This window comes from Tiliqua scincoides, chromosome 3 (assembly GCF_035046505.1).
Source record: "Tiliqua scincoides isolate rTilSci1 chromosome 3, rTilSci1.hap2, whole genome shotgun sequence".
Taxonomy (NCBI): Eukaryota; Metazoa; Chordata; class Lepidosauria; order Squamata; family Scincidae; genus Tiliqua; species Tiliqua scincoides.
Window position 1 is genome coordinate 196,279,609 of NC_089823.1, and position 16,190 is coordinate 196,295,798.

General features: G+C 44.4%; 1 protein-coding gene across 3 annotated transcripts in view; it reads right to left on the reverse strand.

Moving 5' to 3' along the window:
* The window catches only part of TRPM2 (transient receptor potential cation channel subfamily M member 2), a 49,494-nt gene extending 43,212 nt beyond the window's left edge, over positions 1-6,282 (reverse strand). For 2 of the 3 annotated variants that reach the window (XM_066619267.1, XM_066619269.1), the window contains exon 1: positions 2,848-2,909. In XM_066619267.1, coding sequence (XP_066475364.1) covers positions 2,848-2,861 — 14 coding nt within the window. In that variant the 5' untranslated portion in view covers positions 2,862-2,909. Of the gene's footprint in view, positions 1-2,847; positions 2,934-3,984; positions 4,209-6,206 lie in introns of those variants that run through there. The other variant, XM_066619270.1, reaches the window with a different exon arrangement.
* Positions 6,283-16,190: the final 9,908 nt, after the last annotated feature.

Here is a 16,190-nt window from a genome sequence, read left to right on the forward strand (position 1 = left end):
AGATTTAGGCTGAAATTCTAGCTTACTCACCAGAAACAAACACCTCTAGCCATGGTGTTCTACTCCCCCAACAGCAATTGGCACTCAGTAGCATGTACTGTTTCTGAACAAGGAGGACCTGTTTAACTGTTTTGTTTAATTACAGCTTTTGATGGGGGACGGGACGGGACTGTTTTTAAAATCTCCTGATTTTCCTTGTCCATCTGGCCTGAGAATTTCCCCACAAATCTCCCATAACTTCTCTGACCAAAACTCGTATACTGTATAGTTATCCCCAGAATCAAAAGATAAATTTTAATGGTTTGGATTTCAATAGCAAAGCTTATCTGCAAAGACTTGCTTCTTTGCAATTATCTAGTATGTGGAGAAGTACTACTAAGATTATTTACAGTATCTTTTAAAATACTATGTTATGGAATATATACAGGTATAACCAGTGCTTTTTTTGTATAAAAAAAGATGCAGGAACTCACAACTTGTTAATCTTTTATTTATTTATTTATTTATTTATTTATTTATTTATTTATTTTTAAGCCATTTTTTATTGGAGAAATAAAATATTTTTTATGTGCTTCCCCCCTAAAGATGAACTTACTTCTGAGTAGACATGCATAGGATTGGGCTGTCAATCTCCACATCCCCTGCCCCCGAGCTACTTTTTCTACACATGGGGAAAAATACTTTACAGGTGCACTTGTAGCATGTAGCATGTAGTGTGGCACTACTTCGAGGAGAGGAAGCAGTGAATGGATTCCGAAAAATGGCTTACATGAGTTCCATGTAGTAAAATTACTCTAAGCAACTGTGGGAGTAAGAACAAAAAAGGAATTCTTACACAAGAGGGGTCCTTAAGTGCACATAGAAACAGCTACGTTTGCAAACAAGCGATTAAATATGGTTTAATTCAGGTATCAGAATACTCTGTGTCTTTGGGAAGGCGCTTGGCATGCAATTGTATGTTCTCTGCTGCCCTGCGCAGCTGCTGTGCATTGCTGGAGAGGAGCTGCAAATGCTGGCTGGTGGAGGGCATGCTTGTGGGGGAAGGATGAGGAGGATCTCTGGCAAGGCTGGACAGCACGTTGTACACACGTAGAATCCCTTTTCACCTGCCCTTAGCATGTGAAAACGGGTGCAGATATATATCTCTGCCAGGATTAAGAGCCCAATCCTAAGTATGTCTACTCTGAAGTAAGTCTCGAGTCAATGGAGCTTACTCCCACGAAAGTGCCTAGGATTGCAGTCTAAGAGCCCAATCCTATGCATGTCTACTCAGAAGTAAGTTCCACTTTAGTGAATGGGGCTTACTGTGGATAGGATGGCAGCCTCAGAGCCCCTCCTCTGCCTGTCTACTCAGGCTGCAAGGCTAGGACACTTTCCCAGGAGCAAGCCCCATTGAGCACAATGAGACTTACTTCTGAGTAGACATGCCTAGACTTGTGCTGCAGATTGGCATGGGGGCTGCACCAGCCAGCTTCCTTCCCCTCCTCCTCTGCCAAGCCAGTACCTGGGCGTTCCATGGGTGCCGCAGCCCGTCTCCCTGGCTGGCTGGCTGGCTGTCCGTCCGTCCTCCTCCTTGGCGTTGCGTGTGTCCCCCGCGACCTCCACCAGCTTGGAAGCTGCGCGGGGAAGCAGAGTGCGGGGGGAGGGGAGGCAGGCTGGGCTCAGGGGAGAGCTTGGAGATGGGACAGGAGGGGGTCGTTGTGCGGTCAGGCAGGGGCCAGGCGCCCGCCCACCCTGCACCCCCCAGCACCCACCCAGCTAATACCTTTGTTTTGCTCCCCCCCTCCTGGAATACCTCCGAAGGGGGGGACCCTGCAAAAAGGTGCCGGAACTCCGTCCCCCCGCGTTCCATTAGAAAAAAAGCCCTGGGTATAACCTAATTATCCTCAGATTTTTCATCTGCATTTTTATCTCAACGAAATAAGAAGAATCATTTAAGTAATAGGAAAAAAGTTGTTTAATAGCCTCGTTAATGCAAGAGAGTGCAGCTGGTTGACAATCACCATTCTCTCTCCAGGCACTTAGAACAGCTTCACTCCAAGGCAAACAACCCCTCCCTTCCCCCTGAGCATGTGAAAGAAAGATAATCACTTTGCATTCTTTCCCAGAGCTGTGCTCTGGGTGAAGGGAGGGGTCGCTAGCTCAGAGTGAAGCCTTTCTGAGCACCTGTAGAGAGACTGACTGATAAATTGTCCTACATCACAAAGGTAAGCAAGGCTGTTTTTAAATCACCTAGCAAAGGGACATTGTTTTTTAAATGAATTTGCTTTAATGCTATTTTTGCCATCCACCTGATTTCTGGGAATGGAACACTTGCAAATACTAAGATTCAAACTGTATATTGTTCCAGAAAGGGCTTTAACTCTGTGATCACAGACCACCACTGATGTAATAACAAGCCTCTCCATCTGCACACCCTTGAATGGTACTAAAAAATAATATTCATTCTGAGATATGTTAAATGCCACCTACACAACATCACCAAGACAGGCTATTTCATGTTCATGCACATTTAAATCAGCAGAACCTGTGACAACACATGCTCTCATTCTTCATCTATAAGAAACTCTTGCATATCCCTATTCCAAGCTAAAGAACAGTCATGTCTGCCTTTAAGGGTAAGAGCAAACAGATGCTTATCTAGCACTGCAACCAGCCCTCTAGAATACTGGTTATGAGAGATCTATCACCATCATCCTACTGCAAGAGGAACCTGTGCAACCACTGCCCCTTTAGGAAGCGTGCAATTTAACTTGTGCTGCTATGTTTGCTTATCACCACCTTGGTATACAGCATGGGTAGCAAAAAAGGAACATAAAGTATAAAGTCTCAGAGTAGCTCCCTTACCCAGAATCAGACATCTGGGAACTTTCAATAAAATAAATACATTCTTTTTTCCGAATGTTTTCAGGGATCCATGAGCTGAGATTCTCCTGTGGAGATAGGGGAGGGAAAGCAGAATAGCAGCAATCACTAGTAGAAGGCAAATAAAATATGCCATGACACATATTCAGTTCTTCAAGGTACAGAATTCTACTTTTTCATAACGCACATAACAGCTCTGAAGTTGATTATAACCACACTATTCTTTCAAGAGTGATGCAACCGTTTCCTTCAACTTGGATTCATGGTCTTGGGGGCTTTTATTTATTTACAGTAATTGTGTTAGACCAGTGTTTCTCGACGTTTGTCCTCCAGTGTACCACTTCACCTATCTGAAGTATGATCAGAAGTAACTGGCGATTACATTTGCCAGTCACTTCTGAGTTGGGGGGGACAGATGTGATACGACAATCACCAGTAGGAGGCTCAGGGTGGATGGGAGGGCTTTGCGAGTGCAGAAAAGCATGCTTTAGAGTAGGGGTCTCTAAACTTTTAGACCAGAGGGCCACATCAAATATCTGGCATGGTGTTGAGGGTTGAAAAAATAAATACATTTCTATATATATTTATATAAATATAAAATTTAAATAAATATTCCATTATCTATGCCAATAAAGGTCTTATGTATGTAAATAAATACATTCGAGAGCCTCAGAAAGCCTAAGGTCTTCAGAGGGCCCAAAAAGATCACTTCTGGTTTTTCAGAAAAACCAGGAAGTGATGTTTTTAGGCCTTTAGAAGGCATTCCCGGCCCTCAAAACACCCTCCAGATGCAACTGGCGCACAAGTCTGGTCACATTTGGTTGAGTAGGCCAAAAGCTTGCAGGGGACCACAGGCTTTCCGCAGGCCAGATAGAGGCTTGTCGCAGGCCGCATATGGCCTCTAGGCTGGGGTTTGGAGACCCCTGCTTTAGAACCTCCTACAGCTGTTTGCTGGTTCATGTTCCTGGTCTCGCTGCTGGGCAGCAGGTGTCCAGGGGAACCACCAGACACCACCTCAAGTACCATTGGTGGTACCCATACCACTGGTTGATAAACACTGCTCTACATTCCACCACACAGAACTAAAGTCAAATTTTCTCTCTTTTTCCATGAACTTGCCTTTTCATTGATGCTGGGGGAGAAGTGAGCTCTCCTCTTGTTCTTACTGAAGGTACTGTTACTCCGCCTGAGGTTGGGGACCATGTCAAGGTCATAGTAGCTCTTCGGATACACGCGGTAGCCATCACCTTCATCAGTGTAGATGTCACTCAGCTCTGTTGGGAACGTTCTGATTTGACGGCCTGACCCAGCCATGGCTACGTTTCTTCATTCACTCACTAAAACTGTTTAAACACGGAAAAAGAGTCCTGGAAATCATCATTGTCTCAAAGACAGAGGAATACAAGTGGAAAACACCACCTGCATTTTTGAAAACATCAGGAAGCACCAAAAGCTCTTCTTTGTCCTTCAACCCAAGCATGCTTTGAGATTTGCTACATACATTCCTTTATGGGCAGAGTGTGCCATAGCACATGTGTACACACACACACACGCACGCACGCACGCACTTCCCCATCCCTCATAATGGCTGTAATCCTATGCACACTTATGCAGTAAGGCCCATTTAGCAAAGTTAGTTTACTTCTGGGGAAATGTGCATAAAACTAGACTGCATGCCCTTCTGCTGGTTGTTACAGTACTCATTCAAGGAACCTAAATGTATTCTGAAAAACCACTTGAACTATAGGAATGAATATCATGTTGATTAAGCCAATGAGGAAAAACCCATCATTTAGTAATTTGCATTTAGTGATTTACCTGGAGGTTGCTATGGCTCTTTGGACGGTTCAGAGAACCCACAACCCCGTCTGCATGCCTCCCCACACCTCAAAACTGCTGTAAAAATAACCCTCCCCTGCAAACACCTGACTTAGTGTATCTATGAAAACATTTACATCTCGTTTTATAGCCAAGTTTTCAAAGTGTTTATCCACGTGGACACAATTCTCATAAGTCATGAAGCAGCATGAAATCATAAATTCCCACAGCTTTCTATGAGTTGCACTTTAAACACTAAGGAAATGTCAATGTAGGTTGCAATCCAGAGAACTTTATACATGCTAAATCCTACCAAAATCAATGGAACTTTATGAACCTTAATCCAAAGATGGGATTTAGACATGTTTAAAATTCACCCTTGCAGAGATTTTGCAGGATTGGGCATAAAAGTCAATTTTGCAGTCTAGCCTTGTATTTTTGTATATCTGGGCATAATTTTAGTTTCACACTTCATTTAGCTACAACAAAGTCTTATAACCCAATCCTATGTTCATTCAGAAATCCCACTAAATTCAATAGGATTCATTCCTAAATGTGCATTAGGATTTCAGCTATGCAATGCAATTCTAAAGATGCTTACTCAGAAATAAAAGTCCACCAAGTTTAATGGGACTTACCTCAGAAACTGTTCACAGCATAATCCTGTACACTTAAAATTTGCAATGCACATACAATGTAGTATGCAAGTTATAGCTACCTGCTCCAGAACATTCCAAAAATATTAATTCCAATAAACATCAGTTATTTCTACAACTGGGACTTAAAACAGAGACCCCACTGAGGTCAAAAATCAGGTTTAATGTTGTTTCAGAGGTACAGCATAGCTCAAAAAGGCCCATGCTCTTGGTAACCCAGTTGTCCAAAATGTTATATTAACAGTTAAAAATCTAAAAGATTTTCACAGCCCCTTGCAGAGTTGTTTCCTACAAACCTGATGTTGGCTCTGAAAATCCAAAGCTCTTTTTCCAGCTCAGAATATGCCACAGATGGGCTCCCACTGAGCACTCTGCATTGCAATGCAGTGACTTTTACAGATATAGGCTCTACATATGCACACTAACCTGGGAGTCAGTACTTGAATTAAGTGTAACTTGCTTCCAAGTACACTAGATTCCAAGATGCACTGGATTGAAATAAAGTTTAGAATGAAAACATACATTGCACCAAAAATTCTCCTAATGCATGTATATACAAAACACAATGTAAATACCTCTACACATGCATGCATCCAATTCCATAGGTACAGTACACAGCAATTCACCTGTGTTTTAATGCACATATCATTTCTCCTGACCGTGCAGTGCAGAGTATTTAGCTCTAGTCAGTACAATTGCTAAGCAATTCTGCAGTGTGTTCTACCTATCTCTGAGTTGGCATATTGGTTGGGATGCAAATTCCTATCCATTTCTGCTTCAAGGCTCTAGTTTAAGGTTCTTGGAATTTGCAACAAAAGACACAAACATAAAACCACTAGGAATTCCAAGCAACTCAGTTGCATCTACCTTTCCTTCAGCATTCTTCCAATCCCACTCTTATTCATGTGCTCCAAGCCAGGCATGAGGAACACATCTCCATTCCATACTGCAGGCAGGTCACATTATGGCTGATGAGAGCAGGGAAGCAGCAGCAGCAGCAGCCTCTCTGAAGTGATTGCAGTTAAGAGGAGGAGACAGTCTAGGAGCTGGCAGCTTGACAGCAAATCACACTGCAGAAGCAGTCCCCTCCCCAGCCCTACTCAGGAGCTTGGGACAGAAGGACAAGAGTTGTTGGACTGCATGTGTGATGGTGGTGAGTCACATCTGGCCTGAAATAGAGAGAAAATGGATGCAGTTTCTGCCCAGTCTTGGGAACTTCTGCTGAGAAGCAGCTTCTCTGAGCACAAGTAATGGAGCAGCTTTCAAATTTCTTTTCAAAGCAGTTCAAACAGGGCTCTGTCTTTACTCACACTACCCACATTTATAAGCAAATAATATCCAGGTTGAGCAGATGCCGGGGGCCCAATCAGCATATCTTATCCATTGCTGCAGTACCAAATATTGGTACAGACTCTGTAATTAGTATGTGTTCTCAGCTGGGAAAGATGGTTCCACTTTCTGACAGCTTAAAGCTTAGCATTTGGTAAATGAAACTGTGCCATTGCATTACTGGAGAAATGTACATTCCACAAAGACTGAATAATTTTAGTTGGGGTTCTAAAGATAAGAAAGACAAGCAAAACAAACTAAAAAACAAACCAAAAAACAGCTTGGAAAAAAGTCCAGGATAGCAGGCAGATACAAGACAAACTGTGACCAAATGCAGCCAGTACACCCCAGCCCTATAGGCTAATATCAGCTTTGTGTGAACTACTACCACCTACACAGTCCCAGGGCCACAATATTTAGGATGTTCTTTGTGATTGTGAAAAATGCTCACAGTCTAGTTATTTGCCCTCTACTTTGTCCAAAAACAGAGGATAGGAATGTACTGGGGGTAGTGGCAGCAAGGATCACCACTAGGGGAAACTGATAAATATATTTTCTGTAAAATATTTATACCTGGCTTTTCCATCCTTCAGCAACCACAAGGCAGCTGTAAAACAAAACAATGTAAAAACAGAATACAGTATTTTATAAAACATGGTTGTGTGCAAAACCAAAAGTTCATACAAAACTGTTAAGGGAGGAAAAACAAGAACCAAAGAGATGAGTTCTAAAATGACCATTCCCATGTCCATGTCCCCCCCCCCCCAATAATAAAAAGAGCCATGTGAGATACCTCTGCACCTGCTTACCTATTATTATGGATTATTTAGTTATATAGCCTGAGGATGTGTACATATTTCTTGATAGTAAGAGACTGGGTGTATACCTGCTAGACCCTTGGCCCATCCTGGTGAGTAATATCTGCAGGGTTGGGGGGAATGGCCCAGTGCGCAGGAGGCGTTAACAATACCTCACTGGAGAAAGGCATAATACCTTCTTGCCTTAAAATGGCGATGGTGTGACCTTTTCTGAAGAAGCCCTCCCTTGACCCCACCATGTTGGAGAAGTACCAGCCAATCTTTAATCTCCCTTTTAGCACAAGGTGCCTGAGGGAGTAGCAGCAGCCTAGCTCCAAGAATTTTTAAATGAAATGGATTACCTTGACCTATTTCAATTTGGCTTCTAGCCGATATTCAGAACATAAAGCATCTTGGTTGCCCTAGTTGATTATTTTGCCGTGTTGTGTCTCTGTTGGACCTCTTGGAGGTATTCAATACCATTGATCATAGTATCCTTCTTAGAGCATCTCTGGGGCACTGATTTGCAATGGTTCAATTTCTCCTGGAGAACAGATTCCAGAATTCCAGGTAGTGCTGGAAAAGTCCTGCTCATCCCAAAGGCTGTTGACCTTTGGGATCCTGAAGGGTTCAAATTTGTCCCCCATGTTTTTTAACATCAACAGATGAACATCACTTCCTCAGGCCTCAGAATGCCATATAAGGCATAAAAACATCACTTCAGAAACTGGAAGTTGCTGTTGTTGTTTTGCCTAATTGGCCATTCTGAGCCCCACAGAGACCAAGAAAAGCCTCCAGAGCATAGCTCCCTTGGTTACAGAGGCTTTAAAAAGTTGACATTGTTTAATAATGGCATCATTTAACGACAGGGATCAGAGAACACATTCCCATTGTTAAGCAACACTCAACTGTACATTAAATCACTGGGGGGGGGAGGCTAACAAGGGGGATGGTATACATATTACACCCAGCTCTATATCTCCATTTGATCTGGTAATGGGGGGGGGGTATTCTGAGTTTGATGTCAGTAATTGGCTGGATAAAGGCAAGCAAATTGATAATAAATCTGAATGAGACAGAGGTGCATCTGAGGGAGATCTGAGATCCAGGTTATGGCTATGTTCTGAAAGCAATTGCACTCCTCCTGAAAGAGCAGCTTGGTGTACTCCTGGAGTCAGCATTGCACATGGATGCCCTGGTATTAGCCTAAGCCTGGAGTCTTTTACCCAGCTCAGAGTGATATGCCAGCTCTGTTCTTTTTGGGGTGAAGCAAACCTAACCATCGTTGTCCATACAGCAGTTGAATCTCAATTGGATTGCAATTATGGGTTCTACGTTGAACTGCTGACAGGCGCAAGGTATGAAGAGCAAATTTATTCTACCTGTGCTGGTTGCTGATATGTTTCCAAGTACAATTTAAGGTGCTGGTGTTAACCTTTAAAGCCCTATATGGGCTTGGAGTCAGGGTACCTGAAAGAAACACCCCCTGAGATACCTGGTGAGGGTCCTTCTGCATGTTCTGCCACCAACAGAAGTATGTCAGGCAGTGGTGCATGAAGAGGCATTCTCTGTGGTGGTGCCCAGTCTTTACAATTTGCTCCCACTGGAGAGGAGGTCTGTACTTTCCTGAGCTTATTTCCAGCATTGGTGGAAAATGTTTTTATTTCAGGAACTCTTGGTATCTGCTATTGGCTGGTTTACTTGTTGCTCCCCTGACTTTAATTCTGGCTTATTGTTCTATTTATTTGGACAGATTGGAATGTCGTTTTTTAGTTTCTCACTGTTAGCCACTTTGACAACTTCCCACTGGGAGGGGATAGTGAAGATTTTTAAATAAAAATAAAATAATAATGGAACATTCATAATTACACTGTATAATTACCAATATGCCATACTGTGAACTAAGCAATCTTGACTGCTGATGTAGTAAAACTGGCATTTATCTCATGTATTAGAATATTTTCTTTCTCCACAACATTCAATATATGAGAAACATGAAAAAGTATGGAGAAGAAGAGTCCTATATTTCACTACTCTGCTAGATGGAGGGCCAGCATGGTACAATGAATACTATATACTGTATACTTATAGGTATGTACATACAGTACTATTTTTTCTCTCCATTTGTTGCCAAATTAGCCACTCCCCCCAATTTGATGTATATATATTCTAGTTTTTTCACAGAAAACATAATACATGAGATAAATGCCAATTTTACTACATCAGCAGTCAAGATTCTTCAGAGGCCTCAGGCAAGATGATTAATCCCTAAATTAATGACCCATCACTCTTAGTTTGGCTTCTCAGTCCTTTTTTGCTGGCGCCATATCATTTGATGTGGTTACTGATGAGATGAGTAATCTCTCAACTAAATTAGGTTTTATCACTGCTTCTAAATGTTTGATAAGCTTAATGGTGACAAAAATACAGTGCAATTACCAACCATGTGCAAAGTGTGGAAAGTCAAGCTCTCAATCTTCAGTGAAAACAAAGAACCCTAATGAGAGTGCCCTGTTTAGACCACCTCAAAATCTAGTCGTTTGGTAAACCCAAGCCCAACTCAGAAAAAAAAAATCTGAACTATCACTGGTGAACATTGGGTCAGCATGATGTATTCCCAAAAGGCCTTCACATCTGAAGAGGTAAGTGTTACCAAACTAACAGTGCAATCCTAACCTGCCCTGGAGCAGGCAGGCCAGCAGGCCTGCCTCACATCCAGAGCCAGGTTTGGAGCCAAAAGCGGTGCAGCCTGGGGCAAGGGAAATCGCTTCCCCTTACCCTATGTTGCACTGCAGACCCAATGGGTCTTCTCGGATCTGCACCATCTAACGAGGTGGGGCAGATCTGAGCAGAATGGAGCAGTCTAAAGCCGCTCCATACTGCACAGGAACAGGGCTAGGACCCGGCATAACTGCCGGCTTCTGACCCCGACTCCCACTCATGCCTGCCCAAGGAACTGCCTTACATGAGGATAAACAGCAAACCATAGGAGATGATCTGGTTGTTGGATTGCTGTGCCTTCTAAAGGGACTTCATACATATATGTTCATCACTCAGTGGATGAAACAATCACATGATGATGTGAAATTGCCACCAGAGATAAAATAAGATCTTTCAGTGGAGAAGTGGCAGACCTCCCATTATAATTGATGGTTTTCCGGAAGAATAGTTTAAAGCCTTGGGGATGCCTCAGAAAGTTTGACATAGCCTGTGGTCACGCAAGGCTCCGTAAGCATCAGATGAGTGGTGGGAAGGCAGATTTGCACTTGGGGGGGGGGGTGCCATGGTGGACCTTTGCCCTGGGGTGTGAGGCTGGGAAGGTCTGCCACTGTAGTGGAGGCAGTTCATATGAAGTCATCCCCCTATATCCATGGGGGATAAGTTCCTGCTGCTACATGAAATCATGGATAGTATTGAACTTTACTGAAATTTCCCCTTGTCACACTCATGCCTCACCTCTCTTTGTTTGCAAACACTTTATAAAAAGCAGTTTTTTCTTCCTTTTGCTTTGGAACGCTTTGAAAAAGGAAGCAGGCAGTGAAAACCTAGACTCACAGCTGCTAAAGGAGGTGACCGTGAGAACTCTAAGTGGATAGCAGAGGAACCAGACAGTGAAAATGCTAGACTCCACTTCCTGTTACTGTTCTTCACTGTCATGTCCTCTAGGTTCTCACTGCTTGCTTGCTTTTCTAAAATGTTCCAAAGCAAAAGGAAGAGAAAACTGCCTTTTGCAAAGTGTTTACAAATGAAGAGAAGTGAGATGAGCGTGACGGAGGGGAGAACTGCATATAAGTGTAACTGCAATTATGGGACCCACTGATATGGGGGGGGCTACTGTTCTTAGTTTGAGACACTGAAGAGTTATCAACAGATGTAAGAAATATATGAATCAATCCTTAAGCCTGGTTCTTATGTTATGAGAGTATATAATTACCACTGCTATAGCTCCATTTTATAATGTCCTCCATATAAAGCCTCCAATACTATGTGGCTCTTCCTCTATAAACCCAACACTTGCATTCTTATGCTCTTATGAAAGAAATGAAAAGAAGCTATGAGAGAACTTAAACTAGATATGTACCGGGAGCTAGACTGGCATGCAGCATTGGCTCATGTTGGATTTGGATAGGGAAAAAACAGATTCATCTTTCACTCAGACAAAACTCACTAGGTAGGTATCACAACTTTGCATAAATCACTACCTCACAGTCTAGCCATCTAGATTGCCCCATGCATTATCAGCATTGTGATACCTATAATCAATGCTCTTTTTGTAAAAAAAAAAAAAAGGCAGGAACTCACAACTGGTTAATCTTTTATTTATTTATTTATTTTTAAACCATTTTTATTGGAGAAATAAAATATTTTTATGTGCTTCCCCCCTAAAGATGAACTTACTTCTGAGTAGGCATGCATAAGATTGGGCTGTCAATCTCCACATCCCCTGCCCCCTAGCTACTTTTTCTACACATGGGGAAAAATACTGCACAGGTGTACTTGTAGCGTGTAGTATGTAGTGTGGCACTACTTCGAGGAGAGGAAGCAGTGAATGGATTCCGAAAAATGGCTTACATGAGTTCCATGTAGTAAAATTACTCTAAGCAACTGTGGGAGTAAGAACAAAAAAGGAATTCTTACACGATAAGGGTCCTTAGGTGCACATAGAAACAGCTACGTCTGCAAACAAGTGATTAAATATGGTTTAATTCAGGTATCAGGATACTCTGTGTCTTTGGGAAGGCGCTTGGCATGCAATTGTATGTTCTCTGCTGACCTGAGCAGCTGCTGTGCATTGCTGGAGAGGAGCTGCAAAGGCTGGCTGGTGGAGGGCATGCTTGTGGGGGAAGGATGAGGAGGATCTCTGGCAAGGCTGGACAACACATTGTACACACATAGAATCCCTTTTCACCTGCCCTTAGTATGTGAAAACCGGTGCAGATATATATCTCTGCCAGGATTAAGAGCCCAATCCTAGGTATGTCTACTCTGAAGTAAGTCTCGTTCTAGTCAATGGAGCTTACTCCCAGGAAAGTGCCTAGGATTGCAGCCTAAAAGCCCAATCCTATGCATGTCTACTCAGAAGTCCACTTTAGTGAATGGGGCTTGCTGTGCATAGGATGGCAGACTCAGGGCCCAGTCCTGTGCCTGTCTACTCAGAAATCAGTCCCATTAGAGTCAATGGGGCTTCCTCCCAGGAAAGTGTGGAGAGGACTGCACCCTCAGAGCCCCTCCTGTGCCTGACTCCTCAGAAGTCAGTCCCACTAGAGGCAGTGGGGCTTCCTCCCAGGAAAGTGTGGAGAGGACTGCAGCCTCAGAGCCCCTCCTGTGCCTGACTCCTCAGAAGTCAGTCCCACTAGAGGCAGTGGGGCTTCCTCCCAGGAAAGTGTGGAGAGGACTGCAGCCTCAGAGCCAAAGCCTATGGCTGTCTACTCAGAAGTCAGTCCCACTAGGGGCAGTGGGGCTTCCTCCCAGGAAGGTGTGGAGAGGACTGCAGCCTCAGAGCCAAAGCCTATGGCTGTCTACTCAGAAGTCAGTCCCAGTAGAGGCAGTGGGGCTTCCTCCCAGGAAAGTGTGGAGAGGACTGCAGCCTCAGAGCCCCTCCTCTGCCTGTCTACTCAGGCTGTAAGGCTATGACACAATGGAACTTACTTCTGAGTATACATGTATAGGCTTGGGCTCTCAGGCTTCAAGACTATGCACCCTTTCCCAGGAGCAAGCCCCATTGAGCACAATGAGACTTACTTCTGAGTAGACACGCCTAGGCTCAAGCTGCAGATTGGCATGGGGGCTGCACCAGCCAGCTTCCTTCCCCTCCTCCTCCGCCAAGCCAGTACCTGGGCGTTCTGTGGGTGCCGCAGCAGTCTCCCTGGCTGGCTGGCTGTCCGTCTGTCCTCCTCGGCGGCGTTGGCGCGTGTCCCCCGCGCCCTCCACCGGCTTGGAAGCTGCGCAGGGAAGCAGAGGGGGGGGGAAGTGGGCTGGGCTCAGGCAAGAGCTTGGGGATTGGGGCAGGAGGGGGTCGTTGTGCGGTCAGGCAGGGGCCAGGTGCCCGCCCACCCAACATCCCCCAGCTAATACCTCTGTTTTGCTGCCCCCCTCCTGGAATGCCTCCAAAGGGGAGGGGCCCCTGCAAAAAGGTGCCGGAACTCTGTCCCGTCCCCTCCCCCCATTCCATTAGAATAAAAGCCCTGCCTTTAATAGTATAATCTAAATCAATTTTTGCCTCTCCTGAGTACTCATGAATAGCAGTGCTTTTCAATTTGCTGCAATTTCATAAAAGGAAAAAGCAAAGGGCAATTATGTAAAAAGTACTTTAGAAAAGATGGAAAATACATTAAATTGATACCTCAAGGTTACCAGATAGATACTAGATAACAGAAAAGATATGCATTTTTTTCTACACAATAAATGCTCAATTGTTACTTATTTGTTATCAAGATTTATACTGTGACCTATACACACTTATGTGCAGTTTCTATTAAAATCACTAGGCATAATGCTGAGAAGACATGCATAGGATTGCACTGTTAGATAATTTCCCTCAAGGAAAGTGTGTCACATAAAAAAAAATTAATATTTATGTCACCTTATGGTTAAAAATCTTTCAGGTGGTTAACCATCATAATTAAAAAAAAAACATTAAAAGCATAAACAAAAACAATACATCAATAAAGCATAAGCTTACAAATCAGTGCTACCACATGAGGAGGAAGCATGAGATCAAAGACTCAAATATAACACCACTCAGGTGTTGCACAATTCAGCACCATCAAATAAGCTTCCGCTCATTGTATTATCTTTCCATACCTTCAAAACCCTTCATGGCCTCACAGCTCCTTATCTTTTTGCTCTTATATCCTGCCAAATCTCTGACTGTGGCTTTTGCTCATCCAGTTTTACCATGCCCTACAATCCAAAGATGTCTTGCCCTCAAACCTCTCCACACTTTCTCACAACCCCTTATGCATGGAACCACCTTCCACAATGCTTCTGTGCTACCGCTTCCTTTATTTAAAACCCACCTAAAATCCTAGTTTGGCCAAGGCAATAGATTGTTGGAAGTGCCCACCTTCATCCACCACCACTACTCACCCTTCTCTCCCCATTCCCTTGCTTGGGAAAAGAGAGAAAAGAGGAAGTGCAGAGAAACATGGTGTCTAAACCCATGGCTAGCCCAACCATGAAGCCATGTGATGAAGCTTGCATCAGGATGGCTGGCGGAAGGAGTGGCAGATTCAGTGTGACCTTCATCCAGAGTCTGCCTCCAGCCCATCATGAGTGCAAGTGGCACTGATCCACTCCCTGCTTGCTAAACATGAGCAAGAATTGGAACATCCCCTTCCCTCCCCACGCTCTGTTCTCGCACAGTGTTTAGGACCCAATCCTGAAGAAAGCAGGGCTACTGGGCTTCCCAAAGCTTGCTGCCACTGCACACTGTTGCAAATGTGCCACAAGGCCCAGCAGCAGAGTGATCCCAGTGTGAGCCTGCACTGGGCCAATACTAGTCAGAGGCCATCGGACCGCTACTTGGTGCTTGCACAGAGTGCTGGGCAGCGGAGACGTGACTGGGGGTGTGGGGGGAGGTGTTCTGGGGCAGGGGAAGGTAGGGAGGTGTGACTGGGGAAAGGAGTGGGCGGGAGGGGGATGGGACCAGCGGAGCTCAGCTTCGCCAGGTCCATAGCCCTGTGCTGGGCCTTGTGGCTCAATACAAGGTGTCCTTACTCTGTACCGGCTAAATAGCTGGCACAGAGTCGAGTAGCCTCATTGTGGGGCTACTTTCCTTACCTGGGGCAGGGGACAAATGTCCCCTTACCCTGAGGAGCTGCCAGCAGCCATTTTGGTGTTGCAGCAGCCCCACATTCTGGGCAGCTCAGGATTGGGTTGTTAAAGGAAACACATCCCTTTAAAAACTGAGCAAGAAAATAGCACTTTACTACTTCCTCTCCTTGCTTTGTACTTGCATGGTGTTTAGTGGTGTGTTCCCTTTAAACTCTGTTTGAAGACAGAGTTTCCCTTATTTAAATTCTGTCTGAAGACAGAGTACTGTAAGGAAGAAGCTTTGTACCCCTTACTCCCTCCAATGCTCTGGATCATCTCTCCTCATCTAAGAACATAAGAACAGCCCCACTGGATCAGGCCATAGGCCCATCTAGTCCAGCTTCCTGTATCTCACAGCGGCCCACCAAATGCCCCAGGGAGAACACCAGATAACAAGAGACCTCATCCTGGTGCCCTCCCTTGCATCTGGCATTCTGACATAACCCATTTCTAAAATCAGGAGGTTGCGCATACACATCATGGCTTGTACCCCATAATGGATTTTTCCTCCAGAAACTTGTCCAATCCCCTTTTAAAGGCGTCTAGGCTAGACGCCAGCACCACATCCTGTGGCAAGGAGTTCCACAGACCAACCACACGCTGAGTAAAGAAATATTTTCTTTTGTCTGTCCTAACCCGCCCAACACTCAATTTTAGTGGATGTCCCCTGGTTCTGGTATTATGTGAGTGTAAAGAGCATCTCCCTATCCACTCTGTCCATTCCCTGCATAATTTTGTATGTCTCAATCATGTCCCCCCTCATGCGTCTCTTTTCTAGGCTGAAGAGGCCCAAACGCCGTAGCCTTTCCTCATAAGGAAGGTGCCCCAGCCCCGTAATCATCTTAGTCGCTCTCTTTTGCACCTTTTCCATTTCCAGGTCTACCCAGGCCTACAAAATTGAGGGTCAGAA